Below are 24,813 nucleotides of genomic sequence, written 5' to 3'. Positions count from 1 at the left end.
TTCTTGTGGTACCATTTCACAGACACAGCCAACTCTCCTCCAACCCTAGAAAGCTTCTAATCTGAGGCTATAATATTTGTCTTTTTAAAAGTGTTACATAAATGGAATCGCACACTTTGTGACCTTATGAGATTGGCTTTTTATTTCACTCAAGCATAATTTCTTTGTGGTCCATCCAAATTGTGCATTTCAATAGTTCATTCCTTTTTATTGCTGAGTATTTTCCCATTGTATAGGTAGGTCAGTAATAGTGAAACTTTTAGAGGCTGAGTGCCCAAACTACAAACTAAAATCCACTTATTTCCACAAAGTGCAAACACTGCAATTAAACCTGAGTACTGAGGTTTTATTTTATTTATCTATTTTTTGTCTTTTTGAAACAGGTTCTTGCTGTGCAGTTCTGGCTAGTTTTGAGCTCACTTTGTGGTCCAGTGCTGGCCTTGAATTTGCAGCAATCCTCCTACCTCAGCCTCCTGAGTGCTGGAATTACAGGCATGTGCCACCACTGAGGTCTTATTTTAGAAAAAGCAAGGCCAGAGATTTAACTTAGTGGCATAAGCACCTGCCTGGCAAGCATGAGGTCCTGAGTTTGACCCCTGTACAAAAAAAAAGAAAAAGAAAGAAAGAAAGAAAGAGCGAGTAGATCACTGCAAGTCAACTCACTATGCAGCCCAGATTGGCCTTGAATTTAGATTGGCCTAAATTCAAGGCCAATCTGGGCTGCATAGTGAGTTGAACAAGCCTGAACTACATAATAAGATCCTGTCTCAAAAAATCAAAAAAAAGAAAAAGAAAAAACAACTCATTGGCAAGTGCAAGGTCCTGAGTTCATTTCCAGGTTTTAAAAAAAAAAAAAAAACACCTCACTGGGGATTTAACTGAGCAGCATAAGCGCCTGCCTGGTAAGTGCAAGGTCATGAGTTTAATCCCCAGTACCACACACATACACACACAAAACCTCTCACATATTAATATCTTTCATCTTTTTCCCCCCAGTACTGGGGATCAAATTTACAATCTCACAGTTGCCAGGCAGGCATTTACACCACTGAGCTAAATCCCCAGCCCTTTTTAAAATTTATTTTCTTAACATCTTTTGTCTTAAAATAAGATGATAATACACATGCCACAGGTTCACAACCACTGGTATAGATGTACCCTTGTTTGTACAACCATTTAACTGTTGAAGACATTTGAGGTGTTTTCATGTTTTGGTTATTATAAATAAAGCTGCTGTATTGGTCAGATTTTTTATTATAATAAAGAAATACCCAAAGCATGCTAACTTTGATTTTTTTTTTGTCTTTTTGAGACAGGGTCTCACTATGCAGTTCATGCTGGCCTTGAGCTCACTTTGTAGCCCAGGCTGGTCTTGAACTCACAAGGATCCTCCTGCCTCAGCCTCCTGAGTGCTGGGATTACAGGTGTGAGCCACCACGCCCAGTACACGCTAACTTTGTAAAGAAGTTTATTTAGCTCACAGTTCTAGAGGTTCAAAAGCATGGTGCCTACATCAGTTCAGCTCTGGTAAGGGTCTCCTTGACTGTGTCACATCATAGGAGACCACATCATGGCAGAAGCATGTGTGGAAAAAAGAAATATCTCAAAAGAAGTCAGACAATGAATCAGGAGTTGGACTTCCTCTTGTTACAATTTGCTCTCATAAGAAGTACCTTAATGCCTTAGTGATATCCTCAGTGACCTAAGGACCTCCCTCTAGACCCTACCTGTTAAAGGTCCCATATCACTGCGCTAGAATCCAAGCCTCTACTTTGGAAGGTACATTTCAACCATATTCAGTCAGAGCATGTACCATGAACATTTGTATGTAAACAAGCTTTTGTTTCTCTGGGATAAAATGCTGGGTCTTTCAGTAGAAATATGCATTTATTATTGTATTGTAAAAACGTTAATTTTCTTTATTCTTGCTCTGTGAATAGTGGAGTTATTCCATCATCTACTAGAACCAATCTTTGTAGCATTAATCATAAGGCAAATGCAAATTAAATCTATGATGTACCACTTCATACCCAGTAGAATGACTAAAATTAAGACTAAGACTACCAATGATATGAAGCAACAATGATTTTTATACATTGCAGATGGAATTGTACAATTGGATAATTACTTTCAAAAACTATTTTTGCAAGGTAGGCATGGTGGCACATGCCTGTACTCCCTGCACTCGGAGGTGGAGGCAGAAGGATTGTTACAATTTTGAGACCAGCCTGGGCCATAAAGTGAGCTCAAGACCAGCCTAAACACTGTAAGATCCTGTCTCAAAAAAGAAAAAAATTTTGCAATATCTATTAAAGCTAAATAATATATGTCACAACTGACTCATTTGTTTTGTGGTACTGAGGATTGAACCCAATATTTTTGTATTGAGCTACATCCCAAGACTTTTTTATTTTGAGAAAAGGTCTCTTTTAAGTTGCCCAGACTGGGCTTGAACCTGGGAGTCCTCCTGCCTCAGCCCATTCACAGTGCTGAGAATATATTAATATATACTGTTTTGTTTTCTTTGCTACATGGTTCAGGCTGGCCTTTAACTCACTATGTAGCCTATGCTGGCCTCAAATGTCTCCTGCTTCAGATGGAGGATTACAGACATGCACCACCACACTTGGCTATTATAGTGCTGGAATTGCAGACATATGCCATCATACCTATATTGATTTCATAAATACATCAAAAGACTGGTGTAAAGCTGGGTATAGTGTTACATGCCTTTAATTTCAGCTAGGAGACTGAGGTAGGAGAATTGTAAATTTGAGATCAGGTTGGGCAATTAGCAAGACTTTGTCTCAAAAAAAAATCTTTTTAAAGGGCTGGATATATAAGGCAGTAGTAATAGAGTACTTGCCTAGCATGAAGCAAGGTGCCACAGTCAGTCCCAGTACCTTATATCAAGAGATACAATGTTAAGCATAAGGTACTCTTATGCAAATCATATGCTGTATGATTCCACTTACATAAATTTCACAACCAAACAAAATAACTAATTACGAGGGAGGTCAAAATCATTGTTAATTTTGAGGTAGTAAGAGAAAAATGAGGGTACTGCTAACACTTCTGAATATCCAAGAAAGAAGGCCAAAGTCATTGATATCCTGAACTGAAAACTAAATTCACAGCCGTTTCCTGGGGAGATATCTCTGAGAGTGTAGTGGTTCTGAAACATAGAACTTTGAACTCAGTTTTCTAAGGAGATCCTCCAAGGAAAAATACTATAGGTTCTCACTTGTGTTGCTAGAACTCTGCCTAAGTGTAAGGCACATTTCCAACCCCAAAAGCCTCATTCCAAAACACAGGTTTGCACCTTTTCTGTTAACAGCCTGTATTCTACCATTCAAACATCTGACTTCCTTTTGGTTGATCATTTCTTTGCAGCTGGAGTCCACAAAGGTATAAACTTGGAGGAAAAAAGAAGCAGCAGGGAATTCAGGGCTACAGATCCCAAGAAACAATCAAACCTAAAACTGGCACTTTCAGCAGGACTCACACATCTACACCCACCATAAACACCAGGCTGAACTATGGAAGTGAGGTTGACTTGATGAAGGCAAATCAAGTCATCTTTCTTATTAAAGCGATCCTGTTCACCAGATATGTCGACTGTAGTCTTCACACTCACAGATACCCAATAAGGAAAATCTTCCTTCAAAATACCCCTTCGTTCCAAAAATAACATAGTTATGTAGTCAACACCACAGAATTAAAAGCCTCTTCTGTCACAACTCATCACAGCAGAAATGTCATGTTATGAATGTTTTCAAATCCCAGTGTCACATACATCACAACTGTCACAAAAGGCCCCGCATCAGAGCAGGTACACGGGTACAGTCATACACAATGCCTCCTCACAAACACACACGCATGAATACACGGTTACATAGATCTGAGCTTCAGGATCCACGAATCCCTAGCGGTCAAGGTTGGTTTATCCCATTGCCTGTTTAATCAGGACTCAGGTTATTCCCTGGAGCTAGTAAAGAAGATTTAAAACTAGAATCTGCTTTCAAAGTTGAAACTTGCCCGGGGGTCTGTGGGAAATGTAGTTTAAGGTGGGAAAAGCCCGGATGTCAAGACCGCGCGTAGACCGCGGATCAAAGGAACTAGCCGCTGAGACCCCTGGGAGACAGACCGCGCGGGAGTGCGCAGGCGCGGACTACTGGCTAGTGGCCGAAGGTGAGGCCATTGGGTAGTGCTGGCGCGAAGGGGCCAGTCGGTAGTAGAAATCGGTTCAGGAAGCCAAGGAGGGAGGCAGGAGCCAGGGTGAAAACCAAGAAAAGAAAGATACCAGGACCGAGGAAAACGGTGAGGGAAGCGAGAGTCCAGGCCCCAGGAAAGACAAGAAGGGAAGTAAGAACCTAGGAACCTGGAACGCCAGCTGGAAGCAATGGAGCGAGGAACCCGGAGCCTGAAGCTGTTGTGAACTCAGCAAGGGCAGGAATTTTGCCTTTTTTTCCCCTTCTCCCAGGAAATCCAAGCGTCTGGAGTGCAGCTTGACACAACAGGCGGGATATTTGAGTGGCTTTTGTGCCTATGTTTATGAGTGGGAGAAGTCTACCTTAATGTGACGTGGAGCTGATTATTTAAGAAAGTGTGTAAGTTTTTAATCTAAGATGAGCATTCATTTGTGTTTTAGAAGGTGCGACTTTGGAGAGGAGACGGGATTTTGAGTGAATTTTTGAAACTTTGTGTAGAAAAAGTATGTTATGGCTCTGAGATTGCACCTGATGTAGGGCCTACAAGATTATGACTATTGGGTGATACAGTTGTGACTATGTCTAATTTTTGTAGCATTTTTCTCTACACAATCCGTGATAACTCTGAATGTGTCTTGTGTGAATGAACTGGGTGTTGACTAGTTAGTTATACATTGTTTAGGTTCTCCAAAAATTGACCACATGCTGTAGAATTTGACTCTGTGGTAGTTAGACAAATAAGAGATGATAAAATTAATTTTCAGGTGCCAGTCTTACTGGTACATAATCCTAGCCCTCTGTAAGTCTGAGACAGGACTGCCCAGTTCAAGCCCAGCCCAGGCAATTTAACAAGAACCTGTTTCAAATTTTAATAAAAGGACTGAAGATGTAACTCAATGCAAAGGCCCTAGGTTCAGTCTCCAGTACTGCAAAACAAAAACTTTATCCCTTAACTGACACTCAAAATTTCTATTTTGGGTAAATTTTTGTCTACTGCTGAATGAATTTTTTGAGAAATTCAATAATCTTGTCACATTCTTAAAATAATAAAATCTTTTGAACATTTAAACACAAGATCAGTCTCAGTTCACTTAACTAATTAAAATGTTGACTGAAGAAATCAAACTTGTTTTAAAAGGAAAAACTTTTTGCTGGGCATGGTGGCACACATCTGTGATCCCAGTCCTTTTTTTTTTGGTAGGGGGATTGAAAACATGACCTCATGCTTGCCAAGCAGGTACTTATGCCACTGAACTAAATCCCCAGCCCAAACCCAATATTTAAGAAATTTAAGCAGGAGTATTTCTGCAAGTTTGAAACCATCCTGGACTATACAGTGAGTTCAAGGCCACCCTGAACTATGCAGCAAGATCTGTCTCAAAAAACAAAAACAAAAACTTTTTTCTTCTTCCTGCCAGAAGTCTTCAGTGTGAAAGGATAATGATCATTTTTTTTTCTCTAGTTCCACAAGCTCTATTTTGACTCTTTTTATTCCCTATAGGTGACTAATCTCCAGCTCAAATGGATTAGGAGCTGAAAAAGGAGAAAGTCAAAAGTCAGGAACAAGAGGAGGCTAACATGACGTGGTAGCACTATAATTTAGTGAAAGTCATCTCTTACCTTCTGAGAGAACCTTCTTCTGGGAACTTCCAGATACACAGCCTTTTCTCCAGCTGCTGTCTCAGTGCTTCCTCTGGGCATGCAGTGGCTCACCTGCCCTGGTGGATCTTGTTCAGTCAGTCCTCTTGGATAGGATCCATAACACCCCAGGTAGTCTCCATTTATGGGGTGCTCATCTAAGTTTAAGGTGAGAATTACTCTTCCTTTATCCTTCCATGTCCTGGGAATATGTACATTTTGTCTAAGGATTACCACTTCAGTTGCTAGTGATACCAGGCTGTGAGGGACCCATAGTTTGTTATGAAGAAGCATTCACTTTCAAAAAATAACTTACTGGGGCTGGGGATTTAGCTCAGCGGCATAAGTGCCTGCCTTGCAAGCAGGCAGGCCTGAGTTCGGTCCCTGGTACCAATAAAAAGGAAAAAAACAAAAAAAAATTTACTTAAAGAGGCAGTCTTCCCAGCCTTTTATAAGGAGTAATATTAATGATAGCAAAACTGTAGGTGGCATCTTTAGAAGACCTTATTTTAGAGTGAAGGACTCTGAATTTTGTTTCAGTCACTCTTTTTGGAATACAAATTGAGACTGAAGCAGATTTGTAAGATTTACAAGAGTTGGGGCTGGGGATTTAGCTCAGCCGCATAAGCGCCTGCTTTGCAAGCGTGAGTTCGATCCCCGGTACCGATAAAAAAAAAAAGATTTACAAGAGTTACTATTGTAAAAATGAACAGTGACAACAGTTAGGAAACCCAGAGGGTCATTGGAAACATTAACAAATCAGTAGTATGTACATCACAAAACTATGGGAAAAAAAGATTATATGTACAGTGACCAACAAAAATTGCATGATATGTCCCAAAAAAGCACATTTAAAAATTAAAGCATGAATAAAAAGATACAACATGATAAAATGGCACAACTCCTATTTAAGTGGAATACAGTGCCGTTAAAAGTTCAGTAAAATTTTTAGCAAACCAGAAATCCTGAAAGATAAAAATAATCAAAGGGGCAATAGTTTTAGTAGATGTAAAAATATGTTTTAAAGCTATCATAAACCTAGTGTGACATACAACCTATAATCCCAGAATTTGGGAAGCTGAGGCAGGAAGATTGCTATAGTTCAAGGCCAGCCTGGGCTACATAGTGTGTTCAAGGCAAAAAACTACATACTGAGACCCTGTCTCAAAAAACAACATCAAAAACCCCTGTAATAACTACAGGATGATCCTGGTAATTAGATACATGAACAGATCAATGGGATTAAGTAGGAATATACCCAGATCAACTCGTACTACAGTAGGAAGGAAATAAAGTACATAAGAAAGATAGTTTTGATGAGTGAGGCAAATACAGATTATTGAGTACCTGGTGGTATTAACCATATGGCTAAACTTTTTTTTTTTAAGTGCTGGGGATTGAACTCAGCCTTGTACATGCTAACCATGTGATTTCCCACTTAGTATGTCTCCAAATCCAAAATAATTTCTAATTTTTTTATCTTTTTGCATTGCCAGGAATTAAACCCAGGACCTCATTCATTCTAGACGAGCACAGTGCTACAACTATGCTATACTTCCAGCACTTAAATTGTATTTTTGTGTGAGTAAACACAGTAAAATGAGAAACTATAAAAATCATTTGGAGGGCTGAGGATTTAGCTCAGTGGCATAAGCACCTGCTTTGCAAGCAGGTGGTCGTGAGTTCGATCCCTGGTACCAATAAAAAAAAAAAATCATTTGTAACTTATACCATAAAAGGATAAATTCCTTCCTTTAAAAAAGATCTTAGGGGCTGGGAACCCTAAGGAACATAAGCACCTGCCTGACAAGCACAAGATCCTGAATTCTGTTCCCAATACCAAAAATAAAAAAAAAGATCTAATACCAATATAGAGGATAAAAACCTAATAGAATGAAATGACAAATACAAGAAACTAAGATGCTTTTTTGACTTACAAAGAAACTACAATATAAAAATTAGAACCACAGTCTGTGCCTTTTGGCAAACAAAAGTATATCATTATTCCTCAGAGAATAGAGTGATAATTGTTCTCATAGTACTTATTACTACTGGTAGTGTAAAAGCAAGTGAGAGAACCCTAAGGGAAACTAGTTTAGAAAAATCATCAGTAACAACTGGCTGCTCAGAAGAGAAATCATGATGCTTGAGGTGAAAGAGTTTGCCCCCACATCTATGCTGCTTTCCCCTCAAAGCCTGTATCTTTGAATTTGAAAATCCCTCCTCCCATACTAATCTAGGATGTATACAGAGTGAGCAATGATCAAAAAATGTAAACAGTTTTAATTGAGTCATAAGTTACAAGAGATCTATAAAGCATGTAAGTCTCATGTGCATTTTCCCCTCTGTCTTGGCTTTGCTGTCTTAGGAACTGGCCCTTCTCTAAAAGAGAAGCCCAAAGGAAAGACTGGTCATCTCTTCCAAATCTAAGAATGATGGCTCAGGTGAGGTGATAGCTGCACTCATTTCTGAAAGTTATTTTTTGGTTTGTGTTTTTGTTTGTTTATTTATTTTTAGACGTGAACTCTTGTGTGGTCCATGCTGGCTTAAACTCCGTTTGTAGCCCAGGCTGCCCTCAAACTTAGTGATCCTCCTGCCTTTTGAATACTGGAATTACAGGCTTGCACCAATCATGCCCAGCTGTTTTTATTTTTTTTAAGGATAATTGAGCATGTGACTTTTTTTTGTCCTAAATCCTGTTCTCCATCTTCCCTTTCAGGAAATTGGTCCCCTTTTCCTCCTTTTTCAGTGTTCTTCTAGAAGCTATCCTTAATGAGAATATTGAATGAACCTGTCTTATGTAGATAGAAAAAGATATAAAGTGTTTTGTTTTGTTTTATTTTTTGTTACTTCCACAGACCTGAGTAAAATGATGAACATGAAACTGATAATGTACTGTCAAATGGCAAGAAGTGTTGGGTGTAATGATGTAAACCTGTAATACCACCACTCTCGGGCTGAGGCAGGAAGATTATAAATTTCACCCAGCCTGAACAATTTATTGACTTAGCAAGATCCTATCTCAAAGTGAAAAAATAAGAGCTGAGGTTGTAGCTCAATGTTAAATAGCCAGTACTGAAAAAAAAATCCTGTCTTGAGGCTTTGAGGGTGGAGGTGTGATTGGCAGTTTCTACAGAGAACTGAGTTTTACCTTTTATTATCCTTTAATTTTGCTCAGAATTCATAAAAATCTGTGTCCTTCCAGTAACATCTTTCTTAATATACTGATATTGGTAATAATTTTTTTATATTTTTGGGGCTGGGGATTTAGCTCAGCACCATAAGCACCTGCCTTGCAAGCAGGCAGTTGTGAGTTCAATCCCCAGTACCGATTTAAAAAAAAAAATTATATTTTTAAATTTCTTCTAATTTTATATTTAGATACAGAAAAAGTAAATGTAAATGCATAGATCACTACACTGTACTGAACTAGGGGTATAACTCTTGAAATATTCTGCTTTTGGCTTCAAAGACACTACTTTTTACAGTTTCATTCAAAAGACCCCCCTTTATTTCTGTACCTCTTACCTAATGGTATTCTCGAAGTTAGTTATTAATTTTTTTCCTCTTTAGTCTTCTGTTCTGTATTCTCAACCTGTCACTTACTTAAATGATGCTCAAATAATTTTAATTTTATACCTCTGTCTTGAGAGAACTATTCATCCTCTAAATATGTATCACTACCTGCGTGTTCCACGCATACTTGACTTAAATGTCCAAGATGAATTACTTCCATTATCCTCTGTCCATCCTATTACATTGTTTTTTTAAACTATTCTTTTCTTCAAACCTCTACCCACTTGATGATACAGCTGAGAGCAAATGTCTCTTCCACTGTGAAACAATTTAGTGGCAATATCTGTTCTGATACCATAGCCCCCCCCCATCCCACTGATAACTGTTTTTGGGTGCATCTCTTATAGTCTTGGCACTTGTTTTCCATTAAAAAATTTTTTTAGGGAGTGATAGTACTGAAAATTGATCTCAGAGCCTTCACACTGAGTTGCATATTGCTTTCCAGTTCAAAAACATATGGTCAGACTTGCAGTCTCCTGCCTCAGCCTGCTCGAGTGCTGAGATTACAGGTTTGTGCCACCATGCCCAACCTCACCTTTTCATTTAACATACTTCATACCTTTGCTGCTTTTTCAGTTCATCAGATGCTTACTCTGGTGCTTGTTTGCATGTCTTTGTGTTCCTCATGCTTTTTAAAAATTTTTATTGTAGGGCTGGGGATTTAGTTTAGTAGCTGAAGCACCTGCCAGGCAAATGCGAGGTCATGAGTTTGATCCCCAGTACAAAAAATAAATAAAATAAAACTTTTTATTGTACAACATAAAATTTACATTTTAACCATTGTTAACACACATTTAATGAATAAGTACGCTCATAATGTTGTGTAACTATCACCACTATTTCCAGAACCTATTTTCATCACCTGAAACAGAAGTTTGTATCATAACATTAAAAAAATAGCTTCCCACTTTATGCTTATAACATCATCTACAACAGCTTAGAGAAATCCAGTAAGGGAAAGGAAAATGCTTATGAAGCTGGGCATGGTGGCACATGCCTGTAATTCCATCATTTGAGAGGTGGAGGTGGGAGGATGCCCTGAGTTCCAGGACAACCTGTACTACATAATGAGTTCAATGCCAGCCTGAACTACATAGCAAGACCTCCATCTCAAAAAAAAACCAAACAAAAATAGGTAAATAAATAATAAATGTTTATTAAACATTTAAATTCAAGGACAGTAATCATTAATGATAATATAACTGTCCAGCTCAAGAATAATGTATATGTCTTTTGTTTAGATCATCTTTAAATTCTGTCAGCATGGCTAGTGACATAGCTCAGTGATACACTGCCTCACATGCTCAAGTCCTTGGGTTCAATTCCTAGCACCAAAAATATAAAAATAAAAGTGAGAGAGAAGGAGAGTTCCCTCAGTATGTTTTGTTGTTTTCATTGTATCAGTCTTATGAATCTTTGTGTATATTAACACTTAGAACCTTTTGTTATTATAACTTGCATTTTATTTATGTCATTGTTTATTGCTAGTATATGAAAATGAAGATGATGACTCACCTGCATCTTTTCCAGATCCTATTATTATAGCATTTTTTTCCTTTTCTGTATTGCTTTGCTTACTACTTATCTAAAACCTTCAGCATACAATTTTGAATAGAAATTGTGAGCACAGACATTATTGACGTGTGCCTGACATAAGCGAAAAGCATTTAGTCTTTCACTACTATGACAGTAACAATTAGGGACTTTTTATTTTAGTTTTATGTTTTTTATTTTGAGAGAATGTCTCACTAAATTGCCTCTGAGCTTCAACTTCATTGGTTTTTCTTTTTCTTTTTAAAATGCTTGAAGCAGTTTTAGTAGGATAATTTTCTGTATGTGTGCTAGAAATTGAACTCAGGACCTTGCACTTGCCAGGCAGGTGCTTACACTACTGTTAATGATTTTTATCATAAATGGGTGTTGAGTTTTGTCAAAAGGTTTTCCTGCATTTATTGATATTTTTTAAAATCAGTGTGTGTTTGCAAATTATAATAGTTACATTTGTTTTGAGGAATTACCATATACATTTAGCACATCTTAATCATTTTCAGTATCTTTTCCCTACCCTCCTATGTTGGTTGTTGAAGTATATGGCTTTTCTCTTTTACTGTGGTAAATTAAAATGAGTGATTTTAAGATGTTAAACTTAGTAGCCCTAGGAGAAACATCACATGGTCATGATATGATACTTTTGTATATATTGCTTGATGAATTTGCTAGTGCGTTAAGAGTTTTTTGGTCTGTGGTTATAAAGGATTTGGTCTATAGTTTTTCTATTTGATACCAGGGTATTTCTAAAACAGTTTATATGTGCCATCATGGCATCAACAGTACATGAATTTTTAAACACATTGAGAGCCTGGGATGTGGCTCATTGGTTGAGCATTTGCTTAGCATAGGCAATGAGTTTGATCCCCAGCACCACAAAGGAAAAGAAAATTCATGTTGGCTGGCTATAGTGGTACATGCCTATAATCCTAGCACTCAAGCGGCTGAGACAGGAGGATCATCTCAAATTTAAAGCCAGCCAGAAGTGGTGCATACCTATAATTTCAGCACATAGGGAGGCTGTGGCAGGAGCACTTCCACAAGCTCAAAGCTAACCTGAACTTCATGTAGAGACCCTGTCTCTAACAAACAAAAAATCTGCCCACATAGTTAAAACATAGTCTGGACTATATTGTAAGACTCTATCTCAAAAAAAAAAAAAAAAAAAAAAAAAAAAAAACCCACAAAATAAACACATGAATAAAGCTTTAAAAATGAAAAGATAAGCACAGTGAAACCATAATATGTGACATACCTATTTTCTATCCTTTTTACTTTACCTAACCTATATCTTAATATTTATACTGGATGTCTTATAGACAGCATACAATTTGGCCTTAATTTTTTCCTCCAATATAACATTCATCCCTAACTGGAGTTTTTAATTCATTTAATATAATTATTTATACAGCTGATGTTTACTGTTATCTTGCTAGTCTTTCCTCAATTATTTTTAAAATTCTTTTTTTTTTTTTGCATCTTTTTGATAGATAAGTTTGTTATGACTCTATTTTTACTCCTATTAGAAGTGTCTTTTTTTTTTGAGACAGGGTCTCACTGTGTAGTTCAGGCTGGCCTTGAACTCACTATGTAGCGTAGGCTGACCTCAAACTTGTAGCAATCTTCCTGCCTCAGCCTCCTGAGTGCTGGGATTACAGGTGTGCAGCACCACACCCAGTTTAGAAGTATCTTTCTCCTCTTCCTCCCCCTCCTCCTTCTCCTCCTCTTCCTCTTATTTCTCCTCCTTTTTTTTCTTCCTCCTATTCCTCTTTTTCCTCTTCCTCTTCTCATTTTCCTCCTGCTTCTCCTGCTCCTGTTGTTCCTGCTTCTGCTCCTGTTGCTGCTCCTCCTCCATTTTCTCCTCCTCCTCCTCATTGGTTTCTCTGAGACCAGAAATTGGCAAACTATGGACTAAATCAGGCCTGATCTCTGTCTTTGTAAATAAAACTTTATTGGAATGTAGTGAATTGTAGAAGTACTTAGACTACATTATAAAAATTCAGGTTAGGGGTGGTAGTATGTGCCTATTGTTCCTGCACTGAGCAAGAACAACTGTCCCTGCTAAGGCAGGAGGATTGCTATAAGTTTGAGGCCAGCCTGGGCTACAGAATGAGTTCAAAGCCTGCTGGAACTCCATGGTGAAACCCTGTCTCTAATAAAATAAATAAAAATTCAGTAGCAGGTATTTCTACCTTGCACATTGATTTCCCTATAATATAAATCACAAAACAAGGAAAACAGTAGTCTTTCTGTATAGTTTTTTTAGTATGAATGCCATAAGAAGTAGGGTCAAATGCTGTCCCCATACAAAAAAAAAAAAAAACAACCCAAGTCATCCTCAATGTCTAGTCAACCTGGTTTGATCACAATCCTAATCTATTGCAGGGGTCAGTATCATTCAAAGATGTGGCTGTGGACTTTAGTCAGGAGGAATGGCAACACCTAGATTCTGCTCAGAAGACTCTATACATGGATGTGATGTTGGAAAATTATTGCCACCTCATCTCTTTGGGTAAGGAAAACTCTGACACTGTTCCTCTCAAAGTGTCTGAAATATATTTAATCTTCAGTTTAAAGGATAAAAGGTGATAAAAAGCTTTTGGTTAGCAGAAAAGTGACTGTCTTCACTTGCCTAGTACAAGGTGCTAAGTTTAGTGTAGCACAAATGAGAATCTTATTTTGCAGTGTTGAATATATTATATATATGTATATGTATCTCATCTTTTTAAAATTTGTTATTAGTACATCATGATTACATTAATCATGGAAAGTTGGTACATGTACATAACATCGTAATTCTTTTTGTTACTCCCTTTTGCTCCCCACCCTCCCATCTTGCTCTTTCAAAGGTATTGAATCTCAATCAATTTAAGTCATATTTTCCCTTATCAGGGTGTGACATGACCAAACCTGATGTGATCCTCAAATTGGAGCATGGAGAAGAGCCATGGACGTCATTTGCAGATCATGCCTGCTTAAGTGAGTTTTTGACTTCCAGGCAGATGAAAACTAAAAGAAAGTAAATTTTAAACAGATTAGGTGGTAGATTTGAAATGTTTTAGGAATATTTTTTAAGAGACCAGCAATTTTGAGTCCTGTCCAGGGAATATAGAAAGATTCCTTTCTTTGAAAAACCAATAACAAAAAATAACAGACTTCTAAATAATTACTCGCTTTAAATTCAGACTTTTACTTTATATTGCCAAAGGTGTTTCTCATAACTTAACTCACAATGTACTGTAAGCTTTCTTTCTTGATTTCTTGATCTTTTTTTCTTGATTTATATCTTTTTTCTATCAATCTGTCCATCATGATTCCTATCAGGGGTTGTTTATACTTCAAAAAAGAAAAACTTATTGGTGGATTCTCTCCCTGATTACTTTTTTTTTTTTTTTTTTTTTGGTACTGGGGATCAAACTCACGACCTTGTGTTTGCCAGGCAAGTGCTTATGCTGCCGAGCTAAACCTCTGAGCCTTACTTTACTGTTTTCTTGCCCTACTTTTTCTTCATAATACCTCAGATTTGTTTGCTGCACTAAGTATAACTTTCCATTCTTACTATTGATCTAGCTATAGTTACTACTTGTGATCTCAGCACTCCGGGAGCCAACAGGACTGAAAATTCAAGACCAATCTGGGCAATTTAGTGAGACTTTCCTTTTTTTTTTTTTTTTTTTTTTCCTTTTTCATTTTTATCAGTACCAGGGATCGAACTCACGACTACCTGCTTGCAAGGCAGGCGCTTATGCCGCTGAGCTAAATCCCCAGCCCCTAAGACTCTTCAAAATACACATGTTGGGGCGGCCCTGGATTCAATCCCCAGTGCTGTTAATAGTTGTTAAGTTTGTTTTTTTGTTATTTGGGGTTTTTTGTTGTTATTGTTTTGAGACAGGATCTTGCTATGCAGTTTAGGCTGGCCTTGAACTCCCAGTGAACCTCTTGCCTCCTGAGTGCTGGAATTACAGGTGTGCACCACCACACTTGGCTTTAACTGTTAATTTTAAAACTCAATTGTCTTACCCAATCTGATCCCACAGATACCATTTTTTCCTCATTAAGCCCTTGTGGTTCACTTTTAGTGCTGATCATCCTAAGATCAACACTTAGTTTGGTTAAACAACACTGATGATGCATTCTTACCCTGATTCCTTGAGCGCTTATTAACAACTTAGTCCTTTTTCATCACTGTGGCCTTATTGCCTGAACAGTGCCTAACCAAAATAATGCACATTTTTAAAAATATTCTTTCACTGGGCCAGGGGTATAGCTCAGTGCCATAAGCTCCTGCCTCACAAGTGCAAGATCTTGAGTTCAATTTCTGGTACTGAAAAAAAGTATTCTTTCTCTATACTCTTAGCTCTTTTGGGTCAGGGTGGGAATTGAGGCAGGGTCTTGCTATGCAGTTTGGACTGGCCCTGAGCTCACTGTGTGGCCTGGCCTGGCCTTGAACTTCAGCAGTCTTCCTACCTTAACCTCCCTAGTGTTAGTATTACAAGCATACCACTTGTACTCCTGTACCTAGCTTGTCCTCGTAGTCTTAATTCCCTAATTTATCTTCAAGGAATCAACCTTAAAGGATAATGACCACATCCATTCTCAGACCTTAAGCTCTGCTAACATGTAGAGAGTAGATAGTGTTAGCTATCTGCTAACATGTAGATAGCACATTCAGCACATTTCTCTCAACTCTACTCTGGTCCCTCAGAAGTACAGTCTGTCCTCTTAGGTATTTTGTGACAGTATATATGTCTGAAATGAAAATTACTTTCTTGGCTTTGAAATTCTTTCTCATTGTCTATTGCTAAATTATGTTTCTGCCATGATTTCAGTCTGAATTGGTCATCATTTTTATAAATCTGTTCACAGTTATATTTATCAGGCTATGAAATATTTTGCTATTCTAATGTAGTCTCATTCACACTAATATACAAAATGAAAACTCACACTTTTTAGTACACACTTGCAGTACATATGATTACTATTTTGTGGAGAGTTGGTACATGTACATAATATTTTACTTTTCTCTCCTTATTTTATTCCCTACCTTCTTCTACCTCCCTGCTTCTTCCAAATTCTTGGGCTCTTTTCCATTTTCAAAAGCTCTGTCTCCTTTATTTTTCCCTTCTCCAGTTCTTGTTCTTTCATCCCCTTCTTCCCTTCTTTATACTCTCCTCCTATTTCTTGTTCTTTATCCATTCATCTGGCAATGGTCATATAGGCTGTTTCCAAGATTTATCTATTATTGAAAAAAGATTTATCTATTATAAATTGTGCTGTTATAATCATGGATATGCATATATTCCTGTAATATGTCTTTAAGTATCTTTGAGGAAGATACTTTGGGAATAGCTGGGTCAAATGAAATTTCTCTTTTTAGGAAAACTTTTACTTTATCTCTTCATTGTTATAAATACATGTTGGCTTTATTATAAATTTTATCCTAATTCATTCAATTTGTATTGTTACTTTCCTAACAAGATACAGAATTACTTGTTAAAACTGAAATCTCTCTTTTTGAAACTACCATAATAATTCCTTACCTAATCTTTTCAGCTTTATTTTGTAGAAAATCCTTGCTGATTTCCCCTTTACTTTCTTTTTCTAGCATTCTCAGGCATTATCTCCTAATATTCCAGATTTTCCTCATACATAGAGGGTTTGACATGTGACATAAGTACTTTTCAGGTTGTTGTGTTCTATCCTCTATATACTACATTTCTTTTAAGTCAGGTCTCAGATTTTCATTTTATGAACTATTTGTTGGGTAATTCTCATATCTACTTCTCATTTTTCTGAATTCCTGTGCTGCCTATTGGTATTATGCCATATTAGAGTAATTTATAATATTAATAAATCTACAAACATATAATTTTTGTATATATAATTCTTTTTTAACTGAGGACTGAACTCAAGAACTGTAGCATGATAGGTAAGCACTCTACCACTGTGCTAATCCATAGCCCCCCACCCCGCTGCTTTTTTTTTTTTTTTTTTAATTTTGAGATAACTCTTTTTTTTTATCACTACCAGGAATCGAACTCACGACCATGCGCTTACAAGGCAGGCACTTATGCCGCTGAGCTAAATCCCCAGCCCCCATTTTAAGATAACTCTTACAAGGTTGCCTGTGCTGACCTTGAATGTCACCTATATGCGATACACAGTAATAATGTAAATTCATAAACATTAAAAGAAGGTAAATAAAGCATGCTTATCTATGTAAAAGGATTACTATCACATTTGCATTTTTCATGAAGTATTTATGATGAAGTACAAGGCTTACAAGATTTGTTAAGGCTAAGAGCAGTGGCATTTTCTCCAGTGCTTAGAGAGATAGACAAATCATAAATTCAAATCCCCACCTAGGCAATGAAAGCAGACTCTGTCTCAAAATAAAATCATAACATGGGCTGGGGATGCAATGCAATGGTTCTGGGTTTAATCCCCAAACCACCAAAAAAAAAAACCCCCATCTGTTAGGGCCAGGATATAGCTCAGCAGCATAAGCACCTACTTGGCAAATGCAAGATCCTGAGTTTGATCCCTGATACAAAAAAAAAAAAAAAAAAAAAAAAAAAATGTTATAATGAATTTTCTATACCATAGTTATATTCAAGTTATAACTTGTAAATGGGTGGGGTGTTAAAGTCATATAGGAGTAGGATTTCCTTGAAGAATCTCTAAACATGAATAGAAATAAAACTGGAAGTTAACTGATTAAAAGTGCCAACATAGGTATTCATAGGGAAATAAGTACTAACCCTTTTGAAGCAAAAATTACATTTGATGGGTGAGATTTGTCAAATATGTGAACAACTCTAAAAACTTCTGAGTATAAAAGTGAACCTGGAAGAAATAGTTTTGAGCTTAGCTTTTATGTTGTTCTATTAGATTAAACAGTCTGGTCTTTCTGTGCCATTATATGAAAAATTGGAGTGAAGGAATATTAACTGCATTGGAGAAAACTTGAGCTAGTCTTTCCTTAATCCTGAAAAATAAGTTAGCATCTGAAAAGAATAGTTTCAGTGGTCACAAGAATTTTATTGGTGAACAACTCTAATAAAAGAACCCACCAGCAATCTAAATATAGCAATGGAATATACTCCAATTTTTACATTTTTACTTAGCAATATTTTCCTTGTTCTCTTATTATATGAGAAAATGATTCCCAGCTATTTGAAAGATGAGAAACTAGATTATAGGATTGTTTTTCTAAAAACAAGAAAATTGATGTTTTGAAAGATAAAGCCAAAAAAAAAAAAAGGTATTTTTTTTTTCATGATACATGTCATTGTCTTTAAATCTACATTTCCAACCTTCAGTCTCTCTTCCACCATTCTGTAACTTCTTAGCTTGTTTTACTTTGACGTTCTTTAAGGCAGAGAAAGAATTAGAAGTCAGGCATGGTAGTACGTGGCTGAAATACCAGCACCCTGGGAGGAGGTGGTAAAAAGACCTCAAGTTTGTGCTTCGTCCTGGCAACTTTGCAGTTAGGGAGACCCTGTTTTAAAATTAAAAATAAAAAATTGATTAGGGATATAACTCAGTGTGAAAGCCTTGGATTCATTCCCCAGTACTGCAGTTCAGGCCTGTAATCCTGTCTCTCAAGAGGCTGAGGTAAGAGAATTGCTGTAAGTTCAAGGCTGTCCTGGGCTACATAGTGCGTTCAAGATTAGCCTAAACTATATAACAAGACTCGGTCTCAAAAAACTGTTGTTTCCTCTATTTTTTTATTCTTTCCGCACTGAAGCAATTTTGTTTAGATTCAGTGTTTTTTATTTGTTTATCTAGTAGGTAAAGTGTAATTTGTCCTATTATTAGGTTCTTGTATAATTCCTTTCCCTAAAAAATGTGTCAGAATTAACAAACTGTTATTAATTCTTCTATAGAAGAAAACTGGAAAGCTGAAGACATTTTAATGAAATTCAAGGAACACCAAGATCAGTATTCTAGATCAATTGCATACATTAACCACAAAAAACTGATAAAGGAGAATAGTACTGTATATGAAAAGACATTTACCTTAGTCAAAAAGCCTGCTAGTCTAAAAAATCTACCTCCTAAATATGACACTCATGAAAAGACTTTGGAAAATGTTTCAGAATTAAAAATCTGTAAGCTAAGTCCTGTAAGAAAAAGACTTAATGAGTATAATGAATATGGGAAATCATTCCTTAATACTAAGCAAGAAACAGTTCATCCCGAAATCAAATCCCATAATCAAAGTGGTAGGGTTTTTAGTAACAATGATGTAATTATGCAGTATCAGAAGATGGGAACTCCAACATGCTCATTTGCATATGATGACTGTGAAAAAACATTCCTTAAAAAGGGAGGCTTGATTACACCTAATAGAATATATAGAGGAGAAAACCCATCTATTTATAATAAAAGGAGAAGAGCAACCAATATTGAAAAAAAACATACCTGCATTGAATGTGGGAAATCTTTCTGCAGGAAGTCAGTATTGATACTTCATCAGGGAATTCACACAGAGGAAAAACCCTATCAATGTCATGAATGTGGAAATGCATTTAGAAGGAAGTCATATCTCATTGACCATCAAAGGACTCACACAGGAGAGAAACCCTTTGTTTGTAATGAATGTGGTAAGTCCTTTCGCCTAAAGACAGCCCTCACTGATCATCAGAGAACACATACAGGGGAGAAATCCTATGAGTGTCCACAGTGTAGGAATGCCTTCAGATTGAAGTCACACCTCATTCGTCATCAGAGAACACACACAGGAGAGAGACCGTATGTGTGTAATGATTGTGGGAAGTCCTTCCGCCAGAAGACAACTCTCTCTTTACATCAAAGAATTCATACAGGAGAGAAACCTTATATTTGTAAAGAATGTGGAAAGTCCTTTCACCAGAAGGCAAACCTTACTGTACACCAGAGGACCCATACAGGAGAGAAGCCTTATATTTGTAATGAATGTGGAAAATCTTTCTCCCAAAAGACAACTCTCGCTCTTCATGAGAAAACTCATAATGAAGAGAAACCTTATATTTGTAATGAATGTGGAAAATCCTTCCGCCAGAAGACAACCCTTGTAGCACATCAGAGAACACACACAGGAGAAAAATCTTATGAATGTCCTCACTGTGGGAAGGCCTTCAGGATGAAATCATATCTCATTGATCACCACAGAACTCATACAGGAGAAAAACCTTATGAATGTAATGAATGTGGGAAATCCTTCAGTCAGAAGACAAATCTCAATCTACACCAGAGAATTCACACAGGGGAGAAACCTTACATCTGTAATGAATGTGGGAAGTCTTTTCGCCAGAAAGCAACCCTCACTGTACATCAGAAAATACATACAGGACAGAAATCCTATGAATGTCCTCAGTGCGGGAAAGCCTTTAGCAGGAAGTCGTATCTAATTCATCATCAAAGAACTCACACAGGAGAGAAACCTTACAAATGTAATGAATGTGGAAAGTGTTTCCGACAGAAGACAAATCTCATTGTTCATCAAAGAACTCATACAGGTGAAAAACCTTATGTTTGTAATGAATGTGGTAAATCCTTCAGTTATAAGAGAAACCTGATCGTCCATCAGAGAACTCATAAAGGAGAAAACTTGGAAATGTAGTAGGTCAAGCAATTTCTTTGTGAAGTCTTTCCAAGCTATTGTAATCATTTAGTTTAGAAATAAAAGCATGGGGCCAGGGATTTAGCTCAGTGGCATAAGCGCCTGCCTTGCAAGCAGGCAGTCCTGAGTTCGGTCCCCGGTACTGATAAAAAAAAAAAAAGAAAGAAAGAAAAGCATGCTAAACATGTTCATGTGATTTTAATCACAAATGTAGTAATAGTTATTACAGTTTCTCACTATATAACTATTTACTGTTTCAAAGCATAAGAAAAGGATGTGATCATTGTTACTGAACTCAGCCATCTGTAAAGCTAGTTTTTAGCTATTCCTGCTGACCCAAATGCTTTTTAAAAAATATTTATATAATACATGCAAAATTATCAGAATTAAGCTCTATAAGAGAAAGAAGCTATAAACTAATTCTCATTGTATTCTGTATAAATTGTAATTAGTTATTTCTTCGCCAGAGATGACTACTTCCATGACTTATAACTTTTACACATCTTTAAACTATACATATATATATGTATATATATTTTAACATATGTATATATATTTTAACATATATCATGAATTTTTTTCTGTCCTGCTTTGTTTCACTGAACATTTTAAAGATTTGAACATTACTGCATGTGGCAGTAGTGTATTCATTTTCTATACTATTTCAAGGATATACTGCTATTTATCCTATAGACGGATATTTGTATTTTTTTATAATTTTATGTTAAAATATTGCTATAAATGTTCTTGGTTATGTCTTTTGGTGTGTATTTCTTAACTAATGCTGGAATTATTCATCAGTATTTAAGTCTTTATATATAGATATGTTGGATGTTGCCAAACATACCTTTCTCAACATGTTTGATTTTGAAGAGAGATAACTTTAAATCCAATTAGTATAGCAATGTCTTTGGCACTCATTTAAACAAAAATTCTCACTTAAAAGAAACATAATATAGTAATTACGAGAGGCAATATGAACATAATGTATGAAGATCTTTAGTTATTGAATTCATGCCAAAAAAATTCATACTGCAGAAAAATAGATCTTGTGATTGTAAGAGTGCTTTACATCTTAGGTTATCGCTTATTCAACAACAAGCAATTCTTAGAAAAGGATATTGAAAACTGCAACGGGTGAGTAAAATTTGACAGTATAATTGCAGTGAAGAAAATTATTAAAAATATTATCCATATAAAATCTTGTGTAACAACCTATCTCATAGGTAATGTGAACTCTGAAAATCCCAAATAAATCAATCATTGCAGAGAAGTTATATTTGAGAATTAGGAAACTGCTAAAACAGTAACTTCTACATCTGAGAGAGCAGTAAGCTTAACTTGAACCATGTTATTGAAGACCTTTCTTAAGGATTACTTATATAACCAATGTTTACTACATGTATGAAATCTGTAATAAAATTTTGTATATTTTAAATAGCTCTTTAAAAAAAAAAACCCTGAGATCTCTAAACATCTAAATAAGCAAAAAGACATTTCATGGTTTAAGCATCTGACATTTAAAAAATTAAATAGGAGCCAGGCATAGTGGTACATGCCTATAATCCCACTACTCGGAGGTTGAGGTGCAAGCATTACGAATTCAAGGCCAGCCTGCACTACATAGCAGAACCTAGTCTTAAAAAACCCCTCAGCTGTCTGGCCTACAGAAAAGGACAGCAATTGCCAGTTTATAGTAAGTGGAAATATGCTTGGTTGATTTTAAGACTCCAGGAAGTATGAATGCAGAGTAAAACAACTAGAACAAGAAGGCAGGATTCTAGGACTTCTACTCAGAACTAGGAAAACCTAAAGATTATTTCACATGAATAGTTTTTTTATAGATTAATACTGTTATATGGTAACAGTGGTAACTAACAAAAGGATTATACTCATGAGCCAAAATACAAGCCTACCCTTTCCTAGATGCACAGTAATGATGACCTAAGAAAAATGTTCTAGCATGAGTCCACCAAAGATCTTGGGGATACTGAGTTTGGTTCTCTTGGACAGTCTATCAGCCCTTGTTTCTGCTTTTCCAGATATTCATTCAGTCACTGCTACAGAAATGAAATATCCATGACATTTCCACGTGTACAATCCTGCCTCCTGACTTACCGATCTTATGATAGCCATCCATATTCTGCTCACAGAACATTGTACTATGTATGTGTTCTTTATACATAGAACATAGTTATTTTTATACAATTTTAATATGAGGAGCTAGAAAGTATGGTGTACTAATGGAGAGTTATAAGAGTAGATGCCCTAGGCTGGGGATTTAGCTCAGCGGCTTAAGCATCTGCCTTGCAAGTGTGTGGCTGTGAGTTCGATGCCCGGTACCACAAAAAAAAAAAAAAGTATTCTATAAAAAAAAAAAAAAAAAAAAAAGAGTAGATGCCCTGGGGCTGGAGGTTTAGCTCAGCGGCATAAGCGCCTGCCTTGCAAGCAGGCAGTCGTGAGTTTGATCCCCAGTACCGATAAAACGGAAAAAGACAAAAAAAAAAAAAGAATAGATGCCCTTTAAAACTGTTATGGTGGCAGGCCCCTGTAAACCTAGCACTCACTCAGCCTTGGCTACATAGTAAATTTCAAGGCCAGCTTAACTACATTGTGAGATCCTGTCTCAAAGAACAAAGCAACAGGGTTGGGGGTTTAGTTCAACAGCACAAGTGCCTGTTTGGCACATGCTAGGTCCTGAGTTCGATCCGTGGTACCAAAATTAAGAGCAAAGAACAAAGCAACAGCAAAGATGCACTTTAAAAGTGACCATGAACCACAGTGATATATGTGCACTCATGTTTATAGCAGCACAATTTGTAATAGCTAGATCTTGGAAACAACTGTCAATTGACGAGGAATGAATAAAAAAGATGGGAGTATTTTTATACAGTGGCGTACTATTCAGCCACAAAGAAGGATAAAGTGGAGATTTATAGGTAAATACATGCAACTGGAGACCATACTCATAAAGGAGGGCTGGGGGTTTAGCTCAGCGGCATAAGCGCCTACCTTGAAAGCAGGCAGTCGTGAGTTCGATCCCCAGTACCAATAAAAAGGAAAAGGACAAAAAAAAAAAAAAAAACCCTACATACTCAAAGGAAATAAACCAGACACATATATGTAAACATCATATCACTGCTGGGAGAAGCTGGAACTGTATACATACATATATAATATGCATATTTTATATATATATATATATATATATTATACAATGTATATACCATTGGTAATCCCTAATTACTGTGTTGAAATTTTGGGGTATTTTTTCCTCTCTTATAGATTTGAAATTTTTAAAAAGTGAGTATGAGTCACGTGTCATGGTGCACACCTGTAGCCTCACCACCTGGGAGGCTAAGGCAAAGAGGATTGTCACTAGGCCTTCCTGGGACATGGCAAGATTCTGTCTAAAAAAATAAAAGTATGAGATTAAATATAGCCAAGCATATTTTCCAAGACAACTCCAAATATAGGTAGTATAAATAGGTTGTAAAAATATTTGTATATTAGCCAAAGATTTAGCTCATTGGCATAAATGCCTCCCTGGCAAGCGCGAGGTCGTGAGTTCGATTTCTGGTACAAAAAAATAAGTTTAAAAAAAATTTGTATATTAATCATTGAATGCTTCTTAATATTTATGTCCAAAGTTTTAAGATACCCTTTACATGGAAAGTTTATGAAACTTCCTTTTGAAACAACATGGCTGCATCATATAGTAATTCTATTTTTTTAAGAAATAATTTTTTCTAGCACCTTCATTTTGCATTTTCAATAATTTTTTAAAAACTTTTTGGTAGGGGCTGAGGATTTAGCTCATTGGCATAAGCACCTGTCTTACAAGCAGGCGGTCGTGAGTTCAATCTCCAGCACCAATTAAAAAAAAAAAACTTTTTGGTATGGGGAATTGAATTCAGGACCTCATGCCTGCCAAGCAGACACTTATACCACTAAGCTAAATCCCTGACCCACAAATTTTAAATTTTTAAACAGTTGCCATTTCTTTTTTTCTTTTTTTTTTTTTTTGTACCAGGGGCTGGACTCACAACCTTGTACATGCCAGGCAGGCACTTTGCCACTGAGCTATATCCCTGGTCCCTCATTGTAAAAGTATATTTGTCTACCTGCCTTGGTAAATGAGAGGGCGTGAGTTTGATTCCCAGTACCAAAAAAATTTTTTGGCTGCGCATGGTGGTGCACACCTGTAACCCTAGCGCACAAAAGGCTGAGGCA

At 36.7% G+C, this 24,813-nt stretch overlaps 1 protein-coding gene across 2 annotated transcripts; it reads left to right on the top strand.

Annotated features, from left to right (window-relative positions):
• The first annotated feature begins 4,061 nt into the window (after positions 1-4,061).
• Positions 4,062-21,338, top strand: Znf567 (zinc finger protein 567). 2 transcript variants are annotated; one of them, XM_063252106.1, is made up of 7 exons: positions 4,062-4,610; positions 5,713-6,018; positions 7,346-7,430; positions 8,218-8,293; positions 13,359-13,485; positions 13,866-13,952; positions 18,863-21,338. In XM_063252106.1, the coding sequence occupies exons 3-7, from the start codon at positions 7,396-7,398 to the stop codon at positions 20,578-20,580; spliced, it is 2,043 nt and encodes a 680-aa protein (XP_063108176.1). In that variant the 5' UTR covers positions 4,062-4,610; positions 5,713-6,018; positions 7,346-7,395; the 3' UTR covers positions 20,581-21,338. The 2 variants fall into 2 exon arrangements, with proteins under 2 accessions (XP_063108176.1, XP_063108177.1); XM_063252107.1 differs by lacking the exons at positions 4,062-4,610; positions 5,713-6,018; positions 7,346-7,430; positions 8,218-8,293 and having other exon boundaries at positions 13,356-13,485; positions 19,431-21,338.
• The last annotated feature ends 3,475 nt before the right edge of the window (positions 21,339-24,813 follow it).

The sequence above is a fragment of the Cavia porcellus genome, unplaced genomic scaffold (assembly GCF_034190915.1).
Source record: "Cavia porcellus strain 051 isolate PalLab524CR breed Dunkin Hartley unplaced genomic scaffold, mCavPor4.1 scaffold_7, whole genome shotgun sequence".
Classification (NCBI taxonomy): Eukaryota; Metazoa; Chordata; class Mammalia; order Rodentia; family Caviidae; genus Cavia; species Cavia porcellus.
The sequence above is the reverse complement of the archived record's forward strand: the minus strand, read 5'-3'. Positions and strand labels throughout refer to the sequence as shown.

Coding starts and splice junctions, on each gene's coding strand:
- Znf567 (XM_063252106.1), top strand. CDS start 7,396: ATGCTATACTTCCAGCACTTAAATTGTATTTTTGT. Junction 7,431..8,217: donor CACTTAAATTGTATTTTTGT/GTGAGTAAACAC, acceptor TTGCTGTCTTAG/GAACTGGCCCTTCTCTAAAA. Junction 13,953..18,862: donor TGCAGATCATGCCTGCTTAA/GTGAGTTTTTGA, acceptor ATTCTTCTATAG/AAGAAAACTGGAAAGCTGAA.